General features: G+C 34.9%; 1 protein-coding gene across 9 annotated transcripts in view; it reads right to left on the reverse strand.

The window, feature by feature from the left end:
• Positions 1-17,104, reverse strand: part of LOC139144666 (double C2-like domain-containing protein beta) — a 90,563-nt gene continuing 73,459 nt past the window's right edge. For all 9 annotated transcript variants that reach the window (XM_070715390.1, XM_070715387.1, XM_070715386.1 and 6 more), the window contains 8 exons: positions 16,724-16,984; positions 15,822-15,976; positions 14,064-14,173; positions 9,985-10,111; positions 9,314-9,471; positions 8,651-8,732; positions 7,869-7,965; positions 1-6,322 (listed from right to left, as the gene is read on the reverse strand). In XM_070715390.1, coding sequence (XP_070571491.1) covers positions 6,189-6,322; positions 7,869-7,965; positions 8,651-8,732; positions 9,314-9,471; positions 9,985-10,111; positions 14,064-14,173; positions 15,822-15,976; positions 16,724-16,984 — 1,124 coding nt within the window. In that variant the 3' untranslated portion in view covers positions 1-6,188. The remainder of the gene's footprint in view (positions 6,323-7,868; positions 7,966-8,650; positions 8,733-9,313; positions 9,472-9,984; positions 10,112-14,063; positions 14,174-15,821; positions 15,977-16,723; positions 16,985-17,104) is intronic.

Here is a 17,104-nt window from a genome sequence, read left to right on the forward strand (position 1 = left end):
TTTAAGTTTTTAAGTTTTTATTTTTTTCTCAGCAGTCAGGAGTGTTATATTGAAGATACAACCAATATACATAAACTCACCACAATATATTTCAAATCACTCTTAAAATTTCAAAAATACATCAACTTCAAAATACATACAATAGTTTTTTGTTTTCTTTTTTTAACATAAGTACTACATTTTTTCTATGATATATATTTTTACTGTGTAACAATTTCCTTCATAGCTTTGGAGAAAATTTATAATTAATTTCATGACTGGGCCAATATTTGGGCAAACCTGCACATAAGCAAGCACAAAGACCTACGTTATGCTTGATATTGCAATAACAATATCTTACATTTCCTTGATCTTACAGTATACTACAGTGGATGGTACTTATACAGTCTGTGAAAAAAATGTCATCAGGCGAGTGTTTTCATATTTGAAACTAATATATTTACGTCATGTGACATTTTTGATGGAATTGTTCAACTAGTAATGTGTCTTAAAAATAAACAATCTGCACTGAGAAATGTTTCACAAAGGAATTATTCATCCATACTTGATGTCACTCTACTACTTAGTATTTCTCAACCAATGAAATACCTGATGTTCTAATACCGGTACTCTGATAATATCTGATATTCTCACTGATACTGATGTTGCTTGCAAGGTAACACTAGAAGTGACATCCATGCAACAGGTCTGTCATAATTGCAAATTGGTTGAGGGCAATGATATCCACTGATCACAGAGGACAAAGCTTTAACATAATTTATATTTGAAGAGAGAAAGACATCTTAATTCTATATTCAAACTCATCAAGAATATTTGATGGATTTTAAATATAGAATTAAGATGTCTGTCTGTCTTCAAATATATGAAATACAACTAAACGTGCACTATGAGTGCACCTGGACCTGAAGAGAGAAAGACATCTTAATTCTATATTTAAAACCCAGTAATCTCATTACAATGTCATGTCTTTCTTTTCAGTGAACCTGCAATCAGACATTTTGATTTTTGGAAATAATTGTTTTGATTTTTTACGTAAATAATAGACTTTAGTTAGGTTTGTATTTAAAAACTTTGGAAACGCAAACGTATTGGACAGTGAAGAAATGACAAATTTAATTTAGTGGAAAGCAGTCTTTTCACTTTTCATTATCAGAGTAGTCAAATATTAAAGATGAATTGCCGGGGAGTGCTACACTGGGCAGAATGACAGTGAAAAACCTGGAAACCCTCATACTGGTGTGTCCTCAAACCGATAAAATTTCTCAGCTCTTTCAGTCAATCTACAAGTCTTAGGAAATTCCTTTACATCATTCTTGTTACACCAGTTCACTGCATGTTAATTTTTCTGTCAATGGTATGTAACTTTAGCTTGGTAGGAACACTGTCTAGTATTATGTCCAGGCTTCATTCAATCATAAAGACAGTTTGTGACATTTTTATGACTAAAATTTCTTTTACTGCTGAAGAATCATTTTCATTTTCAGAAAGTTGAAGGACTGGACAAATTGATAGCTGACTGAATTCAAAGTAGACAAGTCTTGAGATTGGTTTTTCTTTTCTCTGACAGCAGTTAAAACATCTCCCCTTCTAAATAGCATGGAAGGATTTTTGTATTAGCATTTGAAAATTGGGAATTTTATTCAATCTAGATAGATTACACAATATTTCTTGATCTTCCAACCAAAATACTGAATTTTTGCTAAGATATTCCAGCGGATTTTATGTGCTTGATCATACTGTACTGCTAAACATATATTAGTTTTGCTGTAAAATACTTTGTATCATCAAATCAATATCGTTATATCAGAATTGTGACCTTCATGTAAGACTGTACCACTGCAATGCCCTTCAACAATGTTGTCCCTATGTGAGTCGTGTTTCTCAGTATGATGTAACATTCAATATATCTGTGACATGTAAAGTTAACATTTCCCATTCACACCAAACTAACACCCTTTGCACTGTCTGAGCTTTCAGAATTTGAATCAAACATATCAACCGTGTCTTGATCTCAAATAGAAGGCAATAAATATGCAGATTCCTTTTCCAATCTTTTGTAAGACTGAACAAGATATAAATAAAAGGGAAAGTGATAATGCAAAATTCATAATTATGAAACATGATGATGCTAAGTAACACTTAAACAACATTTGACTGACAAAATAGGTAAACTTCACAGAAAATCATGTTCCATAAATTTTTGCTGTCTTCCTCAAAACCTTAGAAATCTACAAAAAGTAACATTTTACATGCTTTTGACTATTAAATAAATATCAAAATATACTCTAATAAAACTGATAATGAAAATTCTTACAAACTACACACTATGCGGAGCAGCCCTTGTTTTGTTAAGTATTATTTCATCTAAGTACAAAGTAAAATTGTGTAGAGAAATAACCTGTGTGAAATAATGCAGTGAGATTTTCCAATGGATTTCTTTGTTCTAAATCCAAGCCTTACAAAGCCATGTGTTGTACATTCAATTACTGACTGCGTCATCTCCACTCACTGCTGAACAAAGAATCAAATCAATTTTCATCATTGATTTCTTTGTTCTAAATCCCAGCCTTACAAAGCCATGTGTTGTACATTCAATGACTGACTGTGTCATCTCCACTCACTGCTGAACAAAGAATCAAATCAATTTTCATCATAGATAATCAATGTAGACTTTTAGGTTACTTACAAACCATTGCAGCAAACAAACTATTGAAACTAGACATAAATGTGAATGATATACATGTAAAATGAAATGTAAGATTTGGTTTTGATAATTTAAAAGTAGCTTCATCACTGTCTTTGTAATTTATCAGAGCAACTCTCACTGAATTTTCACAATCAATACTTCTTGTCTCAATAATTCTTTCAATGTTGGAGAAAGATGGTTATCAGTTATTTTAATGGAAAAAGAATATTTTGATTGACTAAATGACATGATTATAGAATGGTTTCCATTGTTCTCTGATGTTTTACTAATTGATACATCATCAATAGTATTCACATAATCCCTAGTATCACACCAAGAAGACACCAAAATATTAATTAGTTGTGCCCTCATACAAAAATTTACAAATCTCTTGTCTAAAGCTTCCTTCTGCAATCTGCATTTATAGATAAACCACTAACCCTGAATTTTGCCCAGAATTTTAAACAGCTTTGCACCCACAAACTACAAACAGCCAACAACACATCTAAACACACACACACTGTAGCCCCTTACACAGCTAGCTAGAACCACTCAGCCGTAGGACATGGTTTAAATTTATGAGTTGTCCCTTGTCAATAAAGAACACTATATGGCATACTGAATGCCATTTCCATAAAGAATTCAGATCTAGTCTACATAAAAGTATTATAACGATAAGGTACTAATGAAATCATTGTGTTCCTATTTACAGTGAAATTTTATCAATAACATTCCTGTACAGAGTATTTCTAAATCACTTTCTACAAAATCTACAGCATTATTAATATCCAAGTCATAACTATTTCTATAAACTCAGTATCACTATTTACACTATATTATGATTTGTATTCCTAGTGAGCTAAAGGATGCATCATTTATGCAAGGAATGTTTAGGTTTCAGTTGAAATTCTGGGTTGTAAGTTAGGAAACAGCATATATGAACACAGAGATTAGTTTTGGAACATTCTTAATGAAACAAACTGACAACAGAACATTTCATATGTTAAGTAGAGATTGTCAGATTCTAGCAATCACAGAATTGATGACAGATAACGACTGCGGCAGCTGTAGTATTTTGCTGAAAATTCTCCTGTAATATCACGTGAAATACATTTTTTAAACAGTTATCAAGACGACTTTGGTCAAAACTCATGAAATGCCACACAATTACACAATATTGTATCAGTTTACACGAGTAGAGTCCATTTTTGTTGTGCTATTTGTTAAACTCAGTGTATTCAAATCAGGAAACAATGGCTGTTAGTTGTTTTTTAAATAAAACAATTTTTGAGAATGATGATTAAAATATCTATGCTGATAAAAATGATGATGACAACAATGAGGATGACAATGATTATGATGATGAGGAGGAAGGGATGATAAAGATGATGATTTGATTAGGATAGGATAGAGAATTGTTACACCACAGTCTTGACTGCACACCTATCGCAAGCTCTGGTCCTTCCATCAAAATGTTCAGAAAGTACAGTACGAGTTGAAACTCACAACTTCCTACGACGCAATGATGATAGAACTGTCAAGCTTATGGTTCATGTTGATGTTCTTTGGTGTTGACGGGAATAATATAGTTACTGGTTACTGTCAAGTGTAACAATAATTGGTCCTATAAATCCTTATCTCAATGCACTAATATATTCACAATTAAAGATGATTCTAACAACTATGATCTTGATGATTAAGCTGATGTGACAAAAATTGTGATGATTTTGAAATTTACCTTGATTCTCTGTTTTTATCATGTTTATCTGTCTCACATTACAGTCTGCTATGTATCTTGATTTCAACATGACCAATAGAACTCTTGTTGATTTGACTTGACACGATGACAAAAAGGAGATAATATGATGAACTGTAACTGACAGAATTGAAAAGCTGTGTGTTGATAGCCTCAGTGTATGGCTGATTCATGGAATTCAAGTATAATATTGTGACTAGCGTCTCCATCTGTAGAATGTACACTGATTCCCTATCTTTCCATGGACATAATCCAAATAAAAAATGACATGTCAGTCATTTGGGGGAAAGTAAACCATAATATTTAACAATCAAAACCACAGCCAGAATAGCTTAAAGACAACAATTTTGTCCACTGTGATAAACTTGTTCTCCCACTTTCCATGTGATGACTTGCTTTACAAAAGAAATTTGTGATTGATGTGCTGTGGTGAGTGTGCCACTGTGATAACTGTATGGCTATGGTACATTGAATTGTGAGGCTGTATGGCTGTCGTAAGAGTGTGGCAGTGATAAGTGAATGGCTGTGGTAAATGTGAGGTTGTGATAAGTGAATGGCTGTGGTAAATGTGTGGTTGTGATACATGTAAGTGATATGGCTGTGGTAAATGTGTGGCTGTGATAAATGTATGGCTGAGGTGAATGTGTGGCTGTGATAGGTGTATGGCTGTGGTAAATGTGTGGGTGTGATAAGTGTATGGCTGTGGTAAATGTGTGGCTGTGATAAGCGTATGGCTGTGGTAAATGTGTGGCTGTGATAATGGCTGTGGTAAATGTGTGGCTGTGATAGGTGTATGGCTGTGGTAAATGTGTGGGTGTGATAAGTGTATGGCTGTGGTAAATGTGTGGCTGTGATAAGTGTATGGCTGTGGTAAATGTGTGGCTGTGATAAGTGTATGGCTGTGGTAAATGTGTGGCTGTGATAAGTGTATGGCTGTAGTGAGTGTGTGGTTGTAGTGTGTGGCTGTGTTTGGATGTGGTGTATGGTTGTTAAGAGTAAAGCTGTATTCAGTGTATGGCTGTAATAGGTTTAAGTCTGATGGAATAAATTTGCCGCATGCTACCATTGCTCCACCTTTAACAATACGCATTGCTTTCAATCAAAATATGTGATAGAGATATTCTCCAAGCTAATTTCTTTTTATATTATTGATAATATTTGTTTTAAATTATTTTGACATCATATCCTATCTTATCATGTTTAAGTATCGGTCTAAATCATACTTTGGGTTTCATGAAACAAACATTAAGTCACTATTGACACTTGAATTTCCTAACTATATGTTCAGTCAGATCTACGGTATTAATATCACTCACTATCAACAATGTAACATAAGGTTATTACCACTGATACCCACACAGGCACAGACATATCACACATCTGTACACTCCAATCAGTATCTTCATACACAATCTCTGGCTCTCACACATGCAACTCTCGAAGACTTCCCTTTTCCTGTAATTGATAAATCTGTGAATACATCTATATACATTTCATATTGCCATTGAATGTAGCGTACACATTTGTGGTGCAGCTTTTTCACAAACGCTCATTTTGATCAACTTTTACAGAACAGGAATGTCTTGGCTTATCAATGTTTAAGACTGTTGCTTGAATACAGACAACAAACCACATAGAAATAAACAAGTTTAAGGCATTTTTTTACAAAGTGTTTCATATACTTATATTTTTCTATACATATAGATGTAATGGGTTTCTTCAATGGTTGCTATGGTTACTTGGAAGTTATGAATCATCTCTAGTAAACATCTCATCTGACAGAGTATGCCATCTTTCAAATCTTTTGTCTGGATTCTTTAACGTCTCAAACCAATGCTTGAGTCTGTCACCTTTGGCTTGGATACCTAATTGCACACCACCTGCAATTAGAAATATGACAAAACATACATCATAACTTTTCATCCATTATCAGCAAATTCTGCACTTCACTGCCTTCTTACAGATTGTGATCATTTTGAAGACTTACAAAAATTAGACAGTTGTGTTTCATAAATTAGTACCGCAATAGGTTTTGAATATTGTCATGTGTAACTAAGATGGTAGGCTCTATAATTAATAATGCTAAACTCCACACATAAATGTCTTGAGTTGCTACCACCTGCAACTCATTGCTGCTCTTTTAAAAACAAAACTAACTACTGAAACCAAGCAGCTGGCTGTATTTAAATGAGCAACATTACAGCGATCCTCATTTGCTACAAATAGGAAGAAAAACTGTTGAAATTGCATGAAGATTGTCACTACTTAGCCTATAGGTAACGGGTATAAAATAATAAGGTTATTACAAAAATACTGCACAGAATACACTTAGCACTCAGAGTATCACTTTCTGTGCTTTGCATTGGGTGATATATGTACAATGTGCTAATGTCCTCCTGCATCCCCTTATAGTCATTCTTAATATCATTCAGGGCTCAGCCCTTGGTGTCATGCCAGAGGTTATGATTAAACATTTTATTTCAGTCTGAAGATGCACAGTTGATGCTGACATGGTCAATAATAGTATTGATTCATGATTAGTAATAAAAAATTAAATAGCATTAATCTTTACTTGCTATATACATTATTAAGACCCTAGCATTATAAACAATTAATTCTAACACCCAGGCCAGTTTATCCTCTGATGAAAAGTTTACACAAGCTTTGTCAGACCCAAACAGGTATAGATTTTCTATTTAATCTGTCAAAATATTGGACATAAATTGTCAATTTTTACCATGATAACAACTCATTGTGTTTAAGTAGGGAAGTATTGTGCCATTATTATCATTGCAATAGCAACTTCCAATTACAAACTGACACCCAGCATTCAGTCTAAAAATCTGGCAATATTTGCATCTAGTTATTGACACAGAGGGCGCTCTAATATTAAATCCAGCATTCTTGACGTGTGTACTCATTCAGCTTTCTCTCCTTTTCTATTTTTTTACCATGATGGTTACTACCAAGTAGCAGTGACACATTTTGTTAATGGCAACTTCAAAAATAATATTTTGCATGTGTTGTATTGGTTTCTTTACAAGCAATCTAAAAACTGGTGATGTTAATGAATTTAGTTGGGGACATTCCCGGTTACTCAAATAGCATATTGAACCTGTGCATGCGTAGTCAGTTAGCAGCTGGTGCAACTATTATTATTGTAATGCTACTGGTTGCACTTTTAACTTTTGACCACATCACTGTGCATTGTAGTTGAAGTATTGAGGATATCCTGTTTTATTTGACTTCAGAGATTTTTAACTACTTTCTGAAATAATTATTGCTCTCAAAATGTCTCAGCCACTCACCAATAACATCATTTGATTGGCAAATGTCCAAACTACTTTCAAATACAATCATTTGTTTCGCTGATATCTCTACTTTCCACTGTATTGATTTGGTTTGTTGATTTTTTCAACTACTTACCAATATAATCGTTTGATTTGCCGATGTCTTTGTCCCATACTGTGACTTCTAGTGTCTTCTTTGCTAATTCATTCAACTTGACATCATAAGTGAATTCCTGATATAAAACAACACACACTAGTCAGACTTAACATCATAGGTGAATTCCTGATATAGAACACAGTACACACACTAGTTAGACTTTACATCATAGGTGAATTCCTGATATAAAACAACACACACTAGTCAGACTTAACATCATAGGTGAATTCCTGATATAAAACAATACACACACTAGTTAGACTTATCAGTCAGGAACACTGCCTGGTCTAAAATGTGTTTGAACTCGGGCTGAGCACATTTTTTTCTATCCTGCTCTTTTACTTTACTCTCGAAATTATCATTTGCAAGAAAATGTGCTAGCTGGTAAAACGTTATAAATCACCAATTCGGCCCTAAGGTAAAATGTGACTCAAAGACATTCGCCAAGACATTCAGACCTTCAAATGTTTACCATTCTTTTCTGGTCAACTGGGAGCTAATTTTGAACCTCTTGGAGTAAATACCGGTACAGTTTTCACCATAAACTCAGGCATGGCAGCCATTTTGAATTTCAATATTTCAATATTATTTCTTTTTTGAAAGGATGGTTGAAAGATTCATTGAAGAAAATTTTGAGCGCTTACTGCCTTGCAATCACTGTGTCATCAAATTACGACTGGCAAATTGCATACCGGTATGAGCCAACATGGTCAAAAATGAAATAAGAGCAATATTAGATGATCAAATAAATTTGTACTCACTTCATGATATTCTGGGTTTAGAGTTTTCTTTTTCACAGAAGTTTTGAATTTTGTCTTCTTTCCATGATCTGGTTTCAGATACCTACGCAACGTTGATGACAGAGACAGAAAATATGAATGAAGTTAATATGAAAAAGTTTCTGTTACAATGATAAAACATTGAGAAATAAAATAAGGGAGTACCAGCGTTAAGATTGTGACAACTTCACATAAAATTAGCAAGTGTGTTTTGGCAAAGGAATATTCACAGTTAATGCTTCTGACTTGTAAAATAAGAACAGAATGTCAACTTGTCAGCCAATGTGGATCGTATCATGAAACAAATTTTGTACAGGAATGAGTGATACCTCAATGCTTTTCTAGAAAGTCAGGACTTGGTCTGACTATGTTAGTGCCCTCACTGATAGAAATGAGAAAATGAACAAATTTGGCAACTACAGTCAGTCATTGCAGAACCAAGTGGCATTCCAGGTGATAACATAAAATCATGAGATGTTATTACTGAGGCAGACATGAAAATGAACATGAAAATTGTGTTTGAGCTACCTCTAGGAAAATGAAAGGTGAAAATTACTGCTGATAAAAGATATCAGTTTATCAACTTAACAAGAGTGAAATGTTTTTTCTCTTTAAAAAGCAGCAAGCCATTATTCTGTAACTTACACTTTAACATACGGATCTGAATATCCATTGGTATCCATGGCAGCCAAACCAGCACATCTTACAATTCCAACCAACAGCTGTTGTTGTCTGCTGAAATACTTCAAGTACGTCAGAATCTTGCCGCGTTCATTTGAAGCCAATTCATCATCTCTTTCAAGCTGTAAAAGGTAAACCACCAACCATTTATGGATTAAACATTCAGTGTTCAATATCTAAGGCAACAACCTTGTCACTGAGTTTTAATTATTTGAAAAAGCAAGGCATGTGTTACGCCTTCGTTAGTTATGGTAAACCTCTAAGACAAGAAACTCTCTTGCGATCATGAGTGATTAATGTCATGGAACATATGGGTGATTTCTTCTAAATGTACAGTTTTTGATATACCGGTATCTGTGAAGTTGGTGGAAAACAATACACAGTAAATTGGGTGACACTCCTGAAGGCTTTATTAGACAAATAGTGAAATGCAATACAATACTAAGCTGGCTGAATGACTAGACTTTGCACTAACAATACAAGTAACGTTACCACCATTTACACAGGAGCAACATATCATGGGTTTTAAGCTTGTGAAGAATCTTTGTGTAGACACGTGTAAAAGTGAGAAAACTTTGAATAACAGACAAACATCGTGTACTACCCTGACACCTTTAAAAAGTTAGAAGACTTACAGGAAGTGGTTTTTCAAGATAAACGTTGAAATTCTTCGTCTGATGAGGCGTCAGTTTCTTCAGAGGTAATCTGTGTTCTCCGATGAAATCATTGTGACCAAACTTGTCCTCATCTAGAACAGAGAGTCTGTTGAAAGAAAGTGTGCACGGGGTAATGTAAAGATGTCCACTGATTGGTTGACTGAAGTCACCTGACTTGTTATGTCACATGGAACATTCCTCAGCAAGTCCAGAACATGTTGTAATTGCAACAAAAATGTATCTTTGTTCACTGTCATCATGGATGATTGGATTAGACTTTGTGTGGCTTTTCATCATCAGCTTTCATTAAATTCTAAATTCTTAAAGGTAATCTGATATGGTAGACTTGTATAAAAGCTGAGAAGAGCACTAACTACACAAAAGATAATTTTTTCAAAACTCTGAAATTATTTTATTTGAAAATATAAGCCATGTTTCTGTTTTCTACACAGTAGTATTGACTGCAAAAAGTAACATAAAAGTCATACTGAAGTTATCGACAAGAATTCCATTCATAGGTCTGTGGCAAAAGAAAAGGGACTATTCTATGACTATGAAGTATTTTTACAAAGAAGTGAAATAGTTCAGTTCAAACAGATCAAAAATTGTGTTAGGATAATTCTTGACAAGTCTACTCTGACACTGATTTCACAGAACAAAGAAAGTGATGCAAACAAAAACAAAAATCAATATGCATTGTTCCTCAAGCTATTTGTAAATTGTAAATGAGTTCCACACCGCACATGGTTGGCATTTTGTCTCTTACATGCTGCCAGGATGGACAACAAAAGACAATTTAAACAGACGTTTGGACAACAGATAACAACTACTGAATGTTAGCATGTACCGGTAGACCTTTGACAAAGAGGGTCTACAATTCAGATTAGCATAGCTAACAACGTACGACTGGTTTTCTGCCGCAAGTATTGGAGTTCTTTGAGAGGAATAGAATATAGGGGTGCAGTCTAAAAGACAACAGGAATTTTCTCTATTTTCACTGAAAACTTCAAGTAGAAGTGGTGTTAACATTCCCCAAATTTAATATAAATGCTTTACGAAATTGTATGATTAAGTTTAAATATCTGAAGACTTTAGAACGGGAGACACAAGGTGATGGAATGTTTTTCAGACTTTAATAAATTCAGTAGTTTATGAGAAAATTACCATACCACAAATGACAATATCCTATAACAGCTGTTCATCCAAGTGCAATTATCTTGGAGGATAAATGGCAATGCAAAATTGTAGCAATTTCAATATAATCAATAGCCTTTCATGTAAATCATCTCATATTTACAATATTATGTCCTGAAATGATCCAAATTAGAGAGTTCAGGAAAAAGCCAGCCATTAATCTACCTTGATGAAAGTCAGCACTCTCATGGAAATATTAATATTGAGCCAAATGAGAAAATCATCAGAAATTTGATAATGAAAGGTAAGAACTTTAATTTCAGATTTTTGTATGTGCCAGACATGTAGCTGGATTAAAGTGCTTACAGATGCTGGAGTTATGGGAAGATTTTATAGGCATAGAAAATGTAACAATGGAGGATGTAAGGGCCCATGGATAATTAAAACATGTGCACGGTAAACAAAACTAAAGGCGTTTGTCCTCAACCCTCCTCCCCCTCCCCTACAGGAAAATTTGGAAGTGCAAAAATCCAACCAAGCCTCATTTGGTGATTACATCGCAATGAAATCATGCATATGCTACTGACTGCACCACCCACATATCCCCTCTAGAATCAATCTCTGTTCAGTGCCAACTCAACAATGACGCAACCATTGGAATGAAATGAAACAGTGTATCCAAAATGATTGTTACGTTATTTTACTCATGCACTGATTCACATGTTCGCAGTACAGAAAAATGTGTAGCAAGATTATGTGATAGGAAAACTTGTAGTGCGATTTTTGCGCATGGTAATCGAAATACAGCCAAAACCCCTCTCCCCTAAATACATAAGTTACCTTTACCGTGCGCTTGTTTTAATTATCCACAGCCCCTAACAGTGAAATGGAGAAGCTGGCATTTCAATGTTGTTGAAATTCAACAAATCCATTGTTAACAACATTACACCAATACTTTCATTTTGGCAAAAATATCATCAAAGTTTCACAACTAAATATTGCAAAATATAATTGTCTAAATTATCCTTGGAAGGTGAAATGTTTCAGAAGTTACGTAGGGACATCAATTCTCCAAAACTCAGCAAACCATAGTTCAAAAATATGTATGACAGAACAGGAGTGTGAGGAGTTATGGTGAATTTTTTACTGTTCATTAGAAATAAAACGAAGTACATGTAAATGATATCGATGTTTTCACTCAAAGAATTTGAAACTGATAGATGTAATATATTCACATAAACAATTATGATATTCGAAAGAACAACTGCATTTCATGTTCAAATTTGAAAGACAAATTGATGGCAATGACTGTAAAGTAGAGTAGTTCAAGATGAACACAGGGTGTAAAAGGTCACTTGTTATGATCTGTAAAGCAACTACAGTACAGAAGTAGAGCCAGCAGTACACAAGAATGAAAACCAAAATTTCATCTTAGACTGAAATTCTTACATTGAATGAGAGAAACCACAGTTTAGTTACTTACTCTATTTCACTGCCGTCCCTGCCAAGCTACACTGCTGTTCTGACTACCAGAGTGCTGCTGTCCCTGCCAAGCTACACTGCTGTTCTGACTACCAGAGTGCTGCTGTCCCTGCCAAGCTACACTGCTATTCTGACTACCAGAGTGCTGCCGTCCCTGCCAAGCTACACTACTGTTCTGACTACCAGAGTGCTGCCATCCCTGCCAAGCTACACTGCTGTTCTGAAAACCAGAGTGCTGCCGTCCCTGCCAAGCTGCACTGTTGTTCTGACTACCAGAGTGCTGCCGTCCCTGCCAAGCTACACTGTTGTTCTGACTACCAGAGTGGCCACCAGCTAACTGTCTTACACATGCACCTTACAAAGCTATTTAAACACATGGACAATCTAAACCCACACAGATTGCAGGAAATGAACACATGCTTCCATTGTCTTACACTATTGATTTTTTTCCTCCGCACCCATTCAACCACAGGACTTCCATCTATTGTCCCTTTCCTGGGGAACCTCTCTTTTGTCATCTGGTCTTATCTCTTGTGATCTTTCCCCATTTTCTAGCATTCCCATTGTTATTTAAGCCCTGACTTTGGTTTCACGCTGAGAGTCACTTGTGTGGTGCATTTAACGCTAGATATTGATTGAACTTGGACTTTCAAAACTAAAGTACCGACTGCTTGAAAAATCAATAATCCAGTATTGTTGCCTAAAAAAATCAATATTTCAGTTTCCTTTTTTGAGAATCCAAATCTGGACCCTAATTCCCAATTTCCTCAGTTTAAGTATCCTTTTCTTTGTAGAATGGTTTCTTGTTCTCGTTTTTCTAAGGACAAGTTCAAGTTACTGTGACACCAATGTGCTGATGAACTATTCTTTCAGGTCAAAAGAAAAGACGGGAGTGTCTTACATGTACCGAAGTGAAAACAACATAGAAAACAATAATATTTGTTGCAAGATGCATGGAAAATATCATACAGTACCTCTAACAAATATCTTACCATTTATTTACTATTTACTTATTTTGCATTAGTTGCAAATAATTTCAAATTGTCATGAATTTTAAAAGCAGTGAAATATTACTTACATTTGCTGCAATCTTATCTCTTTAAGTTTTTTGGTAAAATGGGAATTTGTGACGGAACATTTAACCCTTTCACCCCCAGTTCCCTGTGTACAGGTCCAACTTTACCATAGAAAACAATGGATTTGGGACAAACCATGGTGGTGAAAGGTTAAAATCTAGTATTAAAAAATTGCCGTCTCTAAGAAAGCATATATTATAATTAAACAGTAATAAGGCATAGCTATTTAGTGGGTGATCTTTTTTCAACTGACTAGAAGTATACACGGACAGATAAAAACATGGCAGGGCAACAATGGAGTATTCCATTGTACAATGGGGGTGTCCTGGTTGCATTGTTGTCCCTGTCAAAAACTGTCAGACCTACCTCAGAGTCTTCCTCTGTAAATCATCCTCAGTAATGCCATAGTACGTCAGAGTCTCATTGAATTCTGGATTCAATGTCTTGTGAACCGTCTTGGTTCTCAGTTTATTCGCCTAGTGACAAATGAAAAAGACGAGACAAGAAATATGCACATCAGTATTTCTGTCACAATGTCTGTTTTCACATTCTGGTAGTTTAATGATGATGCCACTACAATTTTGTAAGCTCTGCAGCTAGACTACATGACACACAGACAATGAAAGGTTTGTGCGGACTTGTTAGAAGTATACACATTGGACACTCATTTGGATTGCTATATTATGTTAATACAATCATTTTACTCTGAGTGTTTCACTGTTTCCATTTCAACAAAGAAAACACCAGAAAAAAAGCATTATGTGATGACAAGTTGAAAATAAATTACTGTAAAAAGTGTAGTTTAGAGACAGCTGACAATATTTACTGTAAATACACATTTTTTTTGGATAAGTGACACTATTATAAAACAGAATTTCTACAAAAAGTCAGGGGATTTTGAATTTTTGGAACAACATTCTTTGACGTGGAAGTGAATTGTATCAAATTGTTTTAGAGTTTCAAAATCTGTAATTCACATTTTATTCTTAAGTTTTCACACAGAGTAACTATCTCCTGTGGGAATTTCAACTGCTTAAGTGACAACTGCAAAAGGAAGACAAAATGTTGTAAAAAGGCACACAGAAAATTTGACTTTTGACTGGAAAGTGAGCCAAATTTTTGTCATCGATATGTCCAGTTTGCCACATACACGACAAGGAAAACACAATCATGAGAAAATTTCATTGGAAGGACTTTAGCATGTAAGTGTGTACCGTATTAAGGTTCCAAGACAAGAAATTGACCATTTTAAACTAACAATTCTCTAGTGTTTAATAAGTTTAATAAGCCCCCGTAAATTATATATTTTCAGAAAGCGTTGATATAGGGGAACATTTTGAGTACCATAGTGTCATCATTGTTGACATAGCTATCACGTGACAGGTAATTTGCATAACCTTTCAAAAATCAGTTTTCCCTATGTTTTGTTTCAGTGCTTTGAGATATGTGGCTGAAATTTGTGTGAGCGCAAGCTGTCCTAAGGGTCTTCAAAAGTGTGTCTCAGAATTTTTTTAAACCTTCTTAAACAGTTTCTATGCCAGAAAAACTTCCAGAGCAGTGAATTTAACCGTACTTGATTTCTTTAAAATTGTGCTCCAAAAAAACTAAGCAAGATATAAAAAATCTGAGACACACTTTGGAAGAGCATTGTGACAGCTTGCATTCCAGCAAGTTTGAGTCAGATAATTTGAAGTATTGAGACAAAACGTAGGGAAAACCGATTTTTGAAAGGTTATGCAAATTACCTTGTCACGTGATAGTGATGTAAACAATGGTGACACTGTGGTTACCAAAATGATCCCGTATATCTAGGCTTTCAGAAAATGTATACATTACGGGGGTTCTGAGCTTATTAACTGTTAGAGAATTGTTAGATTAAAAAGGTCAAATTTCTTGTCTTGGAACCTTAAAGTTTTTATTTGATAATACCGGTACATGTAACTATGTTTTTCAGAGTGCATAGATATAAGGTCTTCCTTTCATTAAAGTTAATTACAATAAAACAGTCTGTCACATTTTGATGACAATGTTTATCAAAATGAAGTATTATTGATCATTTACTTTCAAAAGAAAATGAAATCAGAGACAGAAAATATTGTGACAGTAGAGAGAGAAGAATTTTACCTTGCTAGCACCTGGTAGGAGATGTAACTTGACATAGGGATCAGAGAGTCCGTTGGAATCCATCGCCTTTAAACCTCTTGCTTTGTGCATAGTCACATGCAGTGCATTGTTAATGCCATCATAGAGAACTGAATATTCTATGGTTCCAAGTGACACTGCGGGAGTTCAAAAAGACAGGTTTAATGATTGATGGTTTCTTGAAAAATATGCATGATATTCTCATCGGTTTTCATATTTATGCCCATATCATCTCTAGTCTGGTGATGTTCACCGCAAAATATCAGTTTTGATTTTTATAGTTAGAGTTGAGGTGCGATTCAAAACATCTTCAGTTTTGGGGTGTCCCTGAACTACATTTCAACTTGCAAATTGAACAAAAACATAGCTACACCTCATCATGGTGCGACAATGTTTTATATCTGCATTGGCAAACTCGAAATGTCACAATCAAGCATATGATTTTGTAAGTATAAGGAATTTAACAGAAACTTTCCTACTACAAAGAACATTTATTGCTTTTCAAACATCAGATTCAAGGAAGCAGTAGGTGATTTTTCCACTAGTTTTGTATGAAAGTCGTCTGCTTGTGACAGCGCCCTCTAGAGACACCAGCTATATATTAGAAACTACTCAGAATGCAGAATGAGGCTGGAGTAAATTTAGCAGAAGAAGACAGAAGTCACAGACTTGCAATGAATATCAATGACGATGGATTGTTATCAATGCAGACTATCAGAAGTGAAAATTGTCTGGCCTGAACTACAAAATATGAGAGTGTTAGGGACACATCTATAGCTTCTCCAGAACATTCTTCATTGAAGATTTGTTCGTCATAAATTAATCAATGGCATTGATTATACATGTAGTTTTCACATTTCAAATAGACTGAAAAAAACACTTACATCCTTCATCATCTGGACTTGATTCAAAGTACTGCTCTTCATCTTGTCTGTCGTCAGGTGGCGTGGCCACCAATCTCTCTTCTTTGATTGGACTATCTACCGTCTGTTGTCCATAGCCTCTAAATCCATGCTGGCTGTGACCATTGCTGCCGTAACTTGTGAACGCTCTGTCTACATCCTCTTCATCATCATCTTCTGCCCTGGCTGAAATGGTGGCTGAAGTACTTGCAGCTGAACGTATGGAACTAGTGCGACTCAGATCTGAAATTGAAGTTTTATAATTAGAACCATGTACTATTTTGAACCTGAATTTGTCCAGAACCTCTCCATATTTACCATGTATGGTACCTTATTAGTTTTGAGATACCATACTGTACACCA

This window comes from Ptychodera flava, chromosome 12, assembly GCF_041260155.1.
Source record: "Ptychodera flava strain L36383 chromosome 12, AS_Pfla_20210202, whole genome shotgun sequence".
NCBI lineage: Eukaryota > Metazoa > Hemichordata > Enteropneusta > Ptychoderidae > Ptychodera > Ptychodera flava.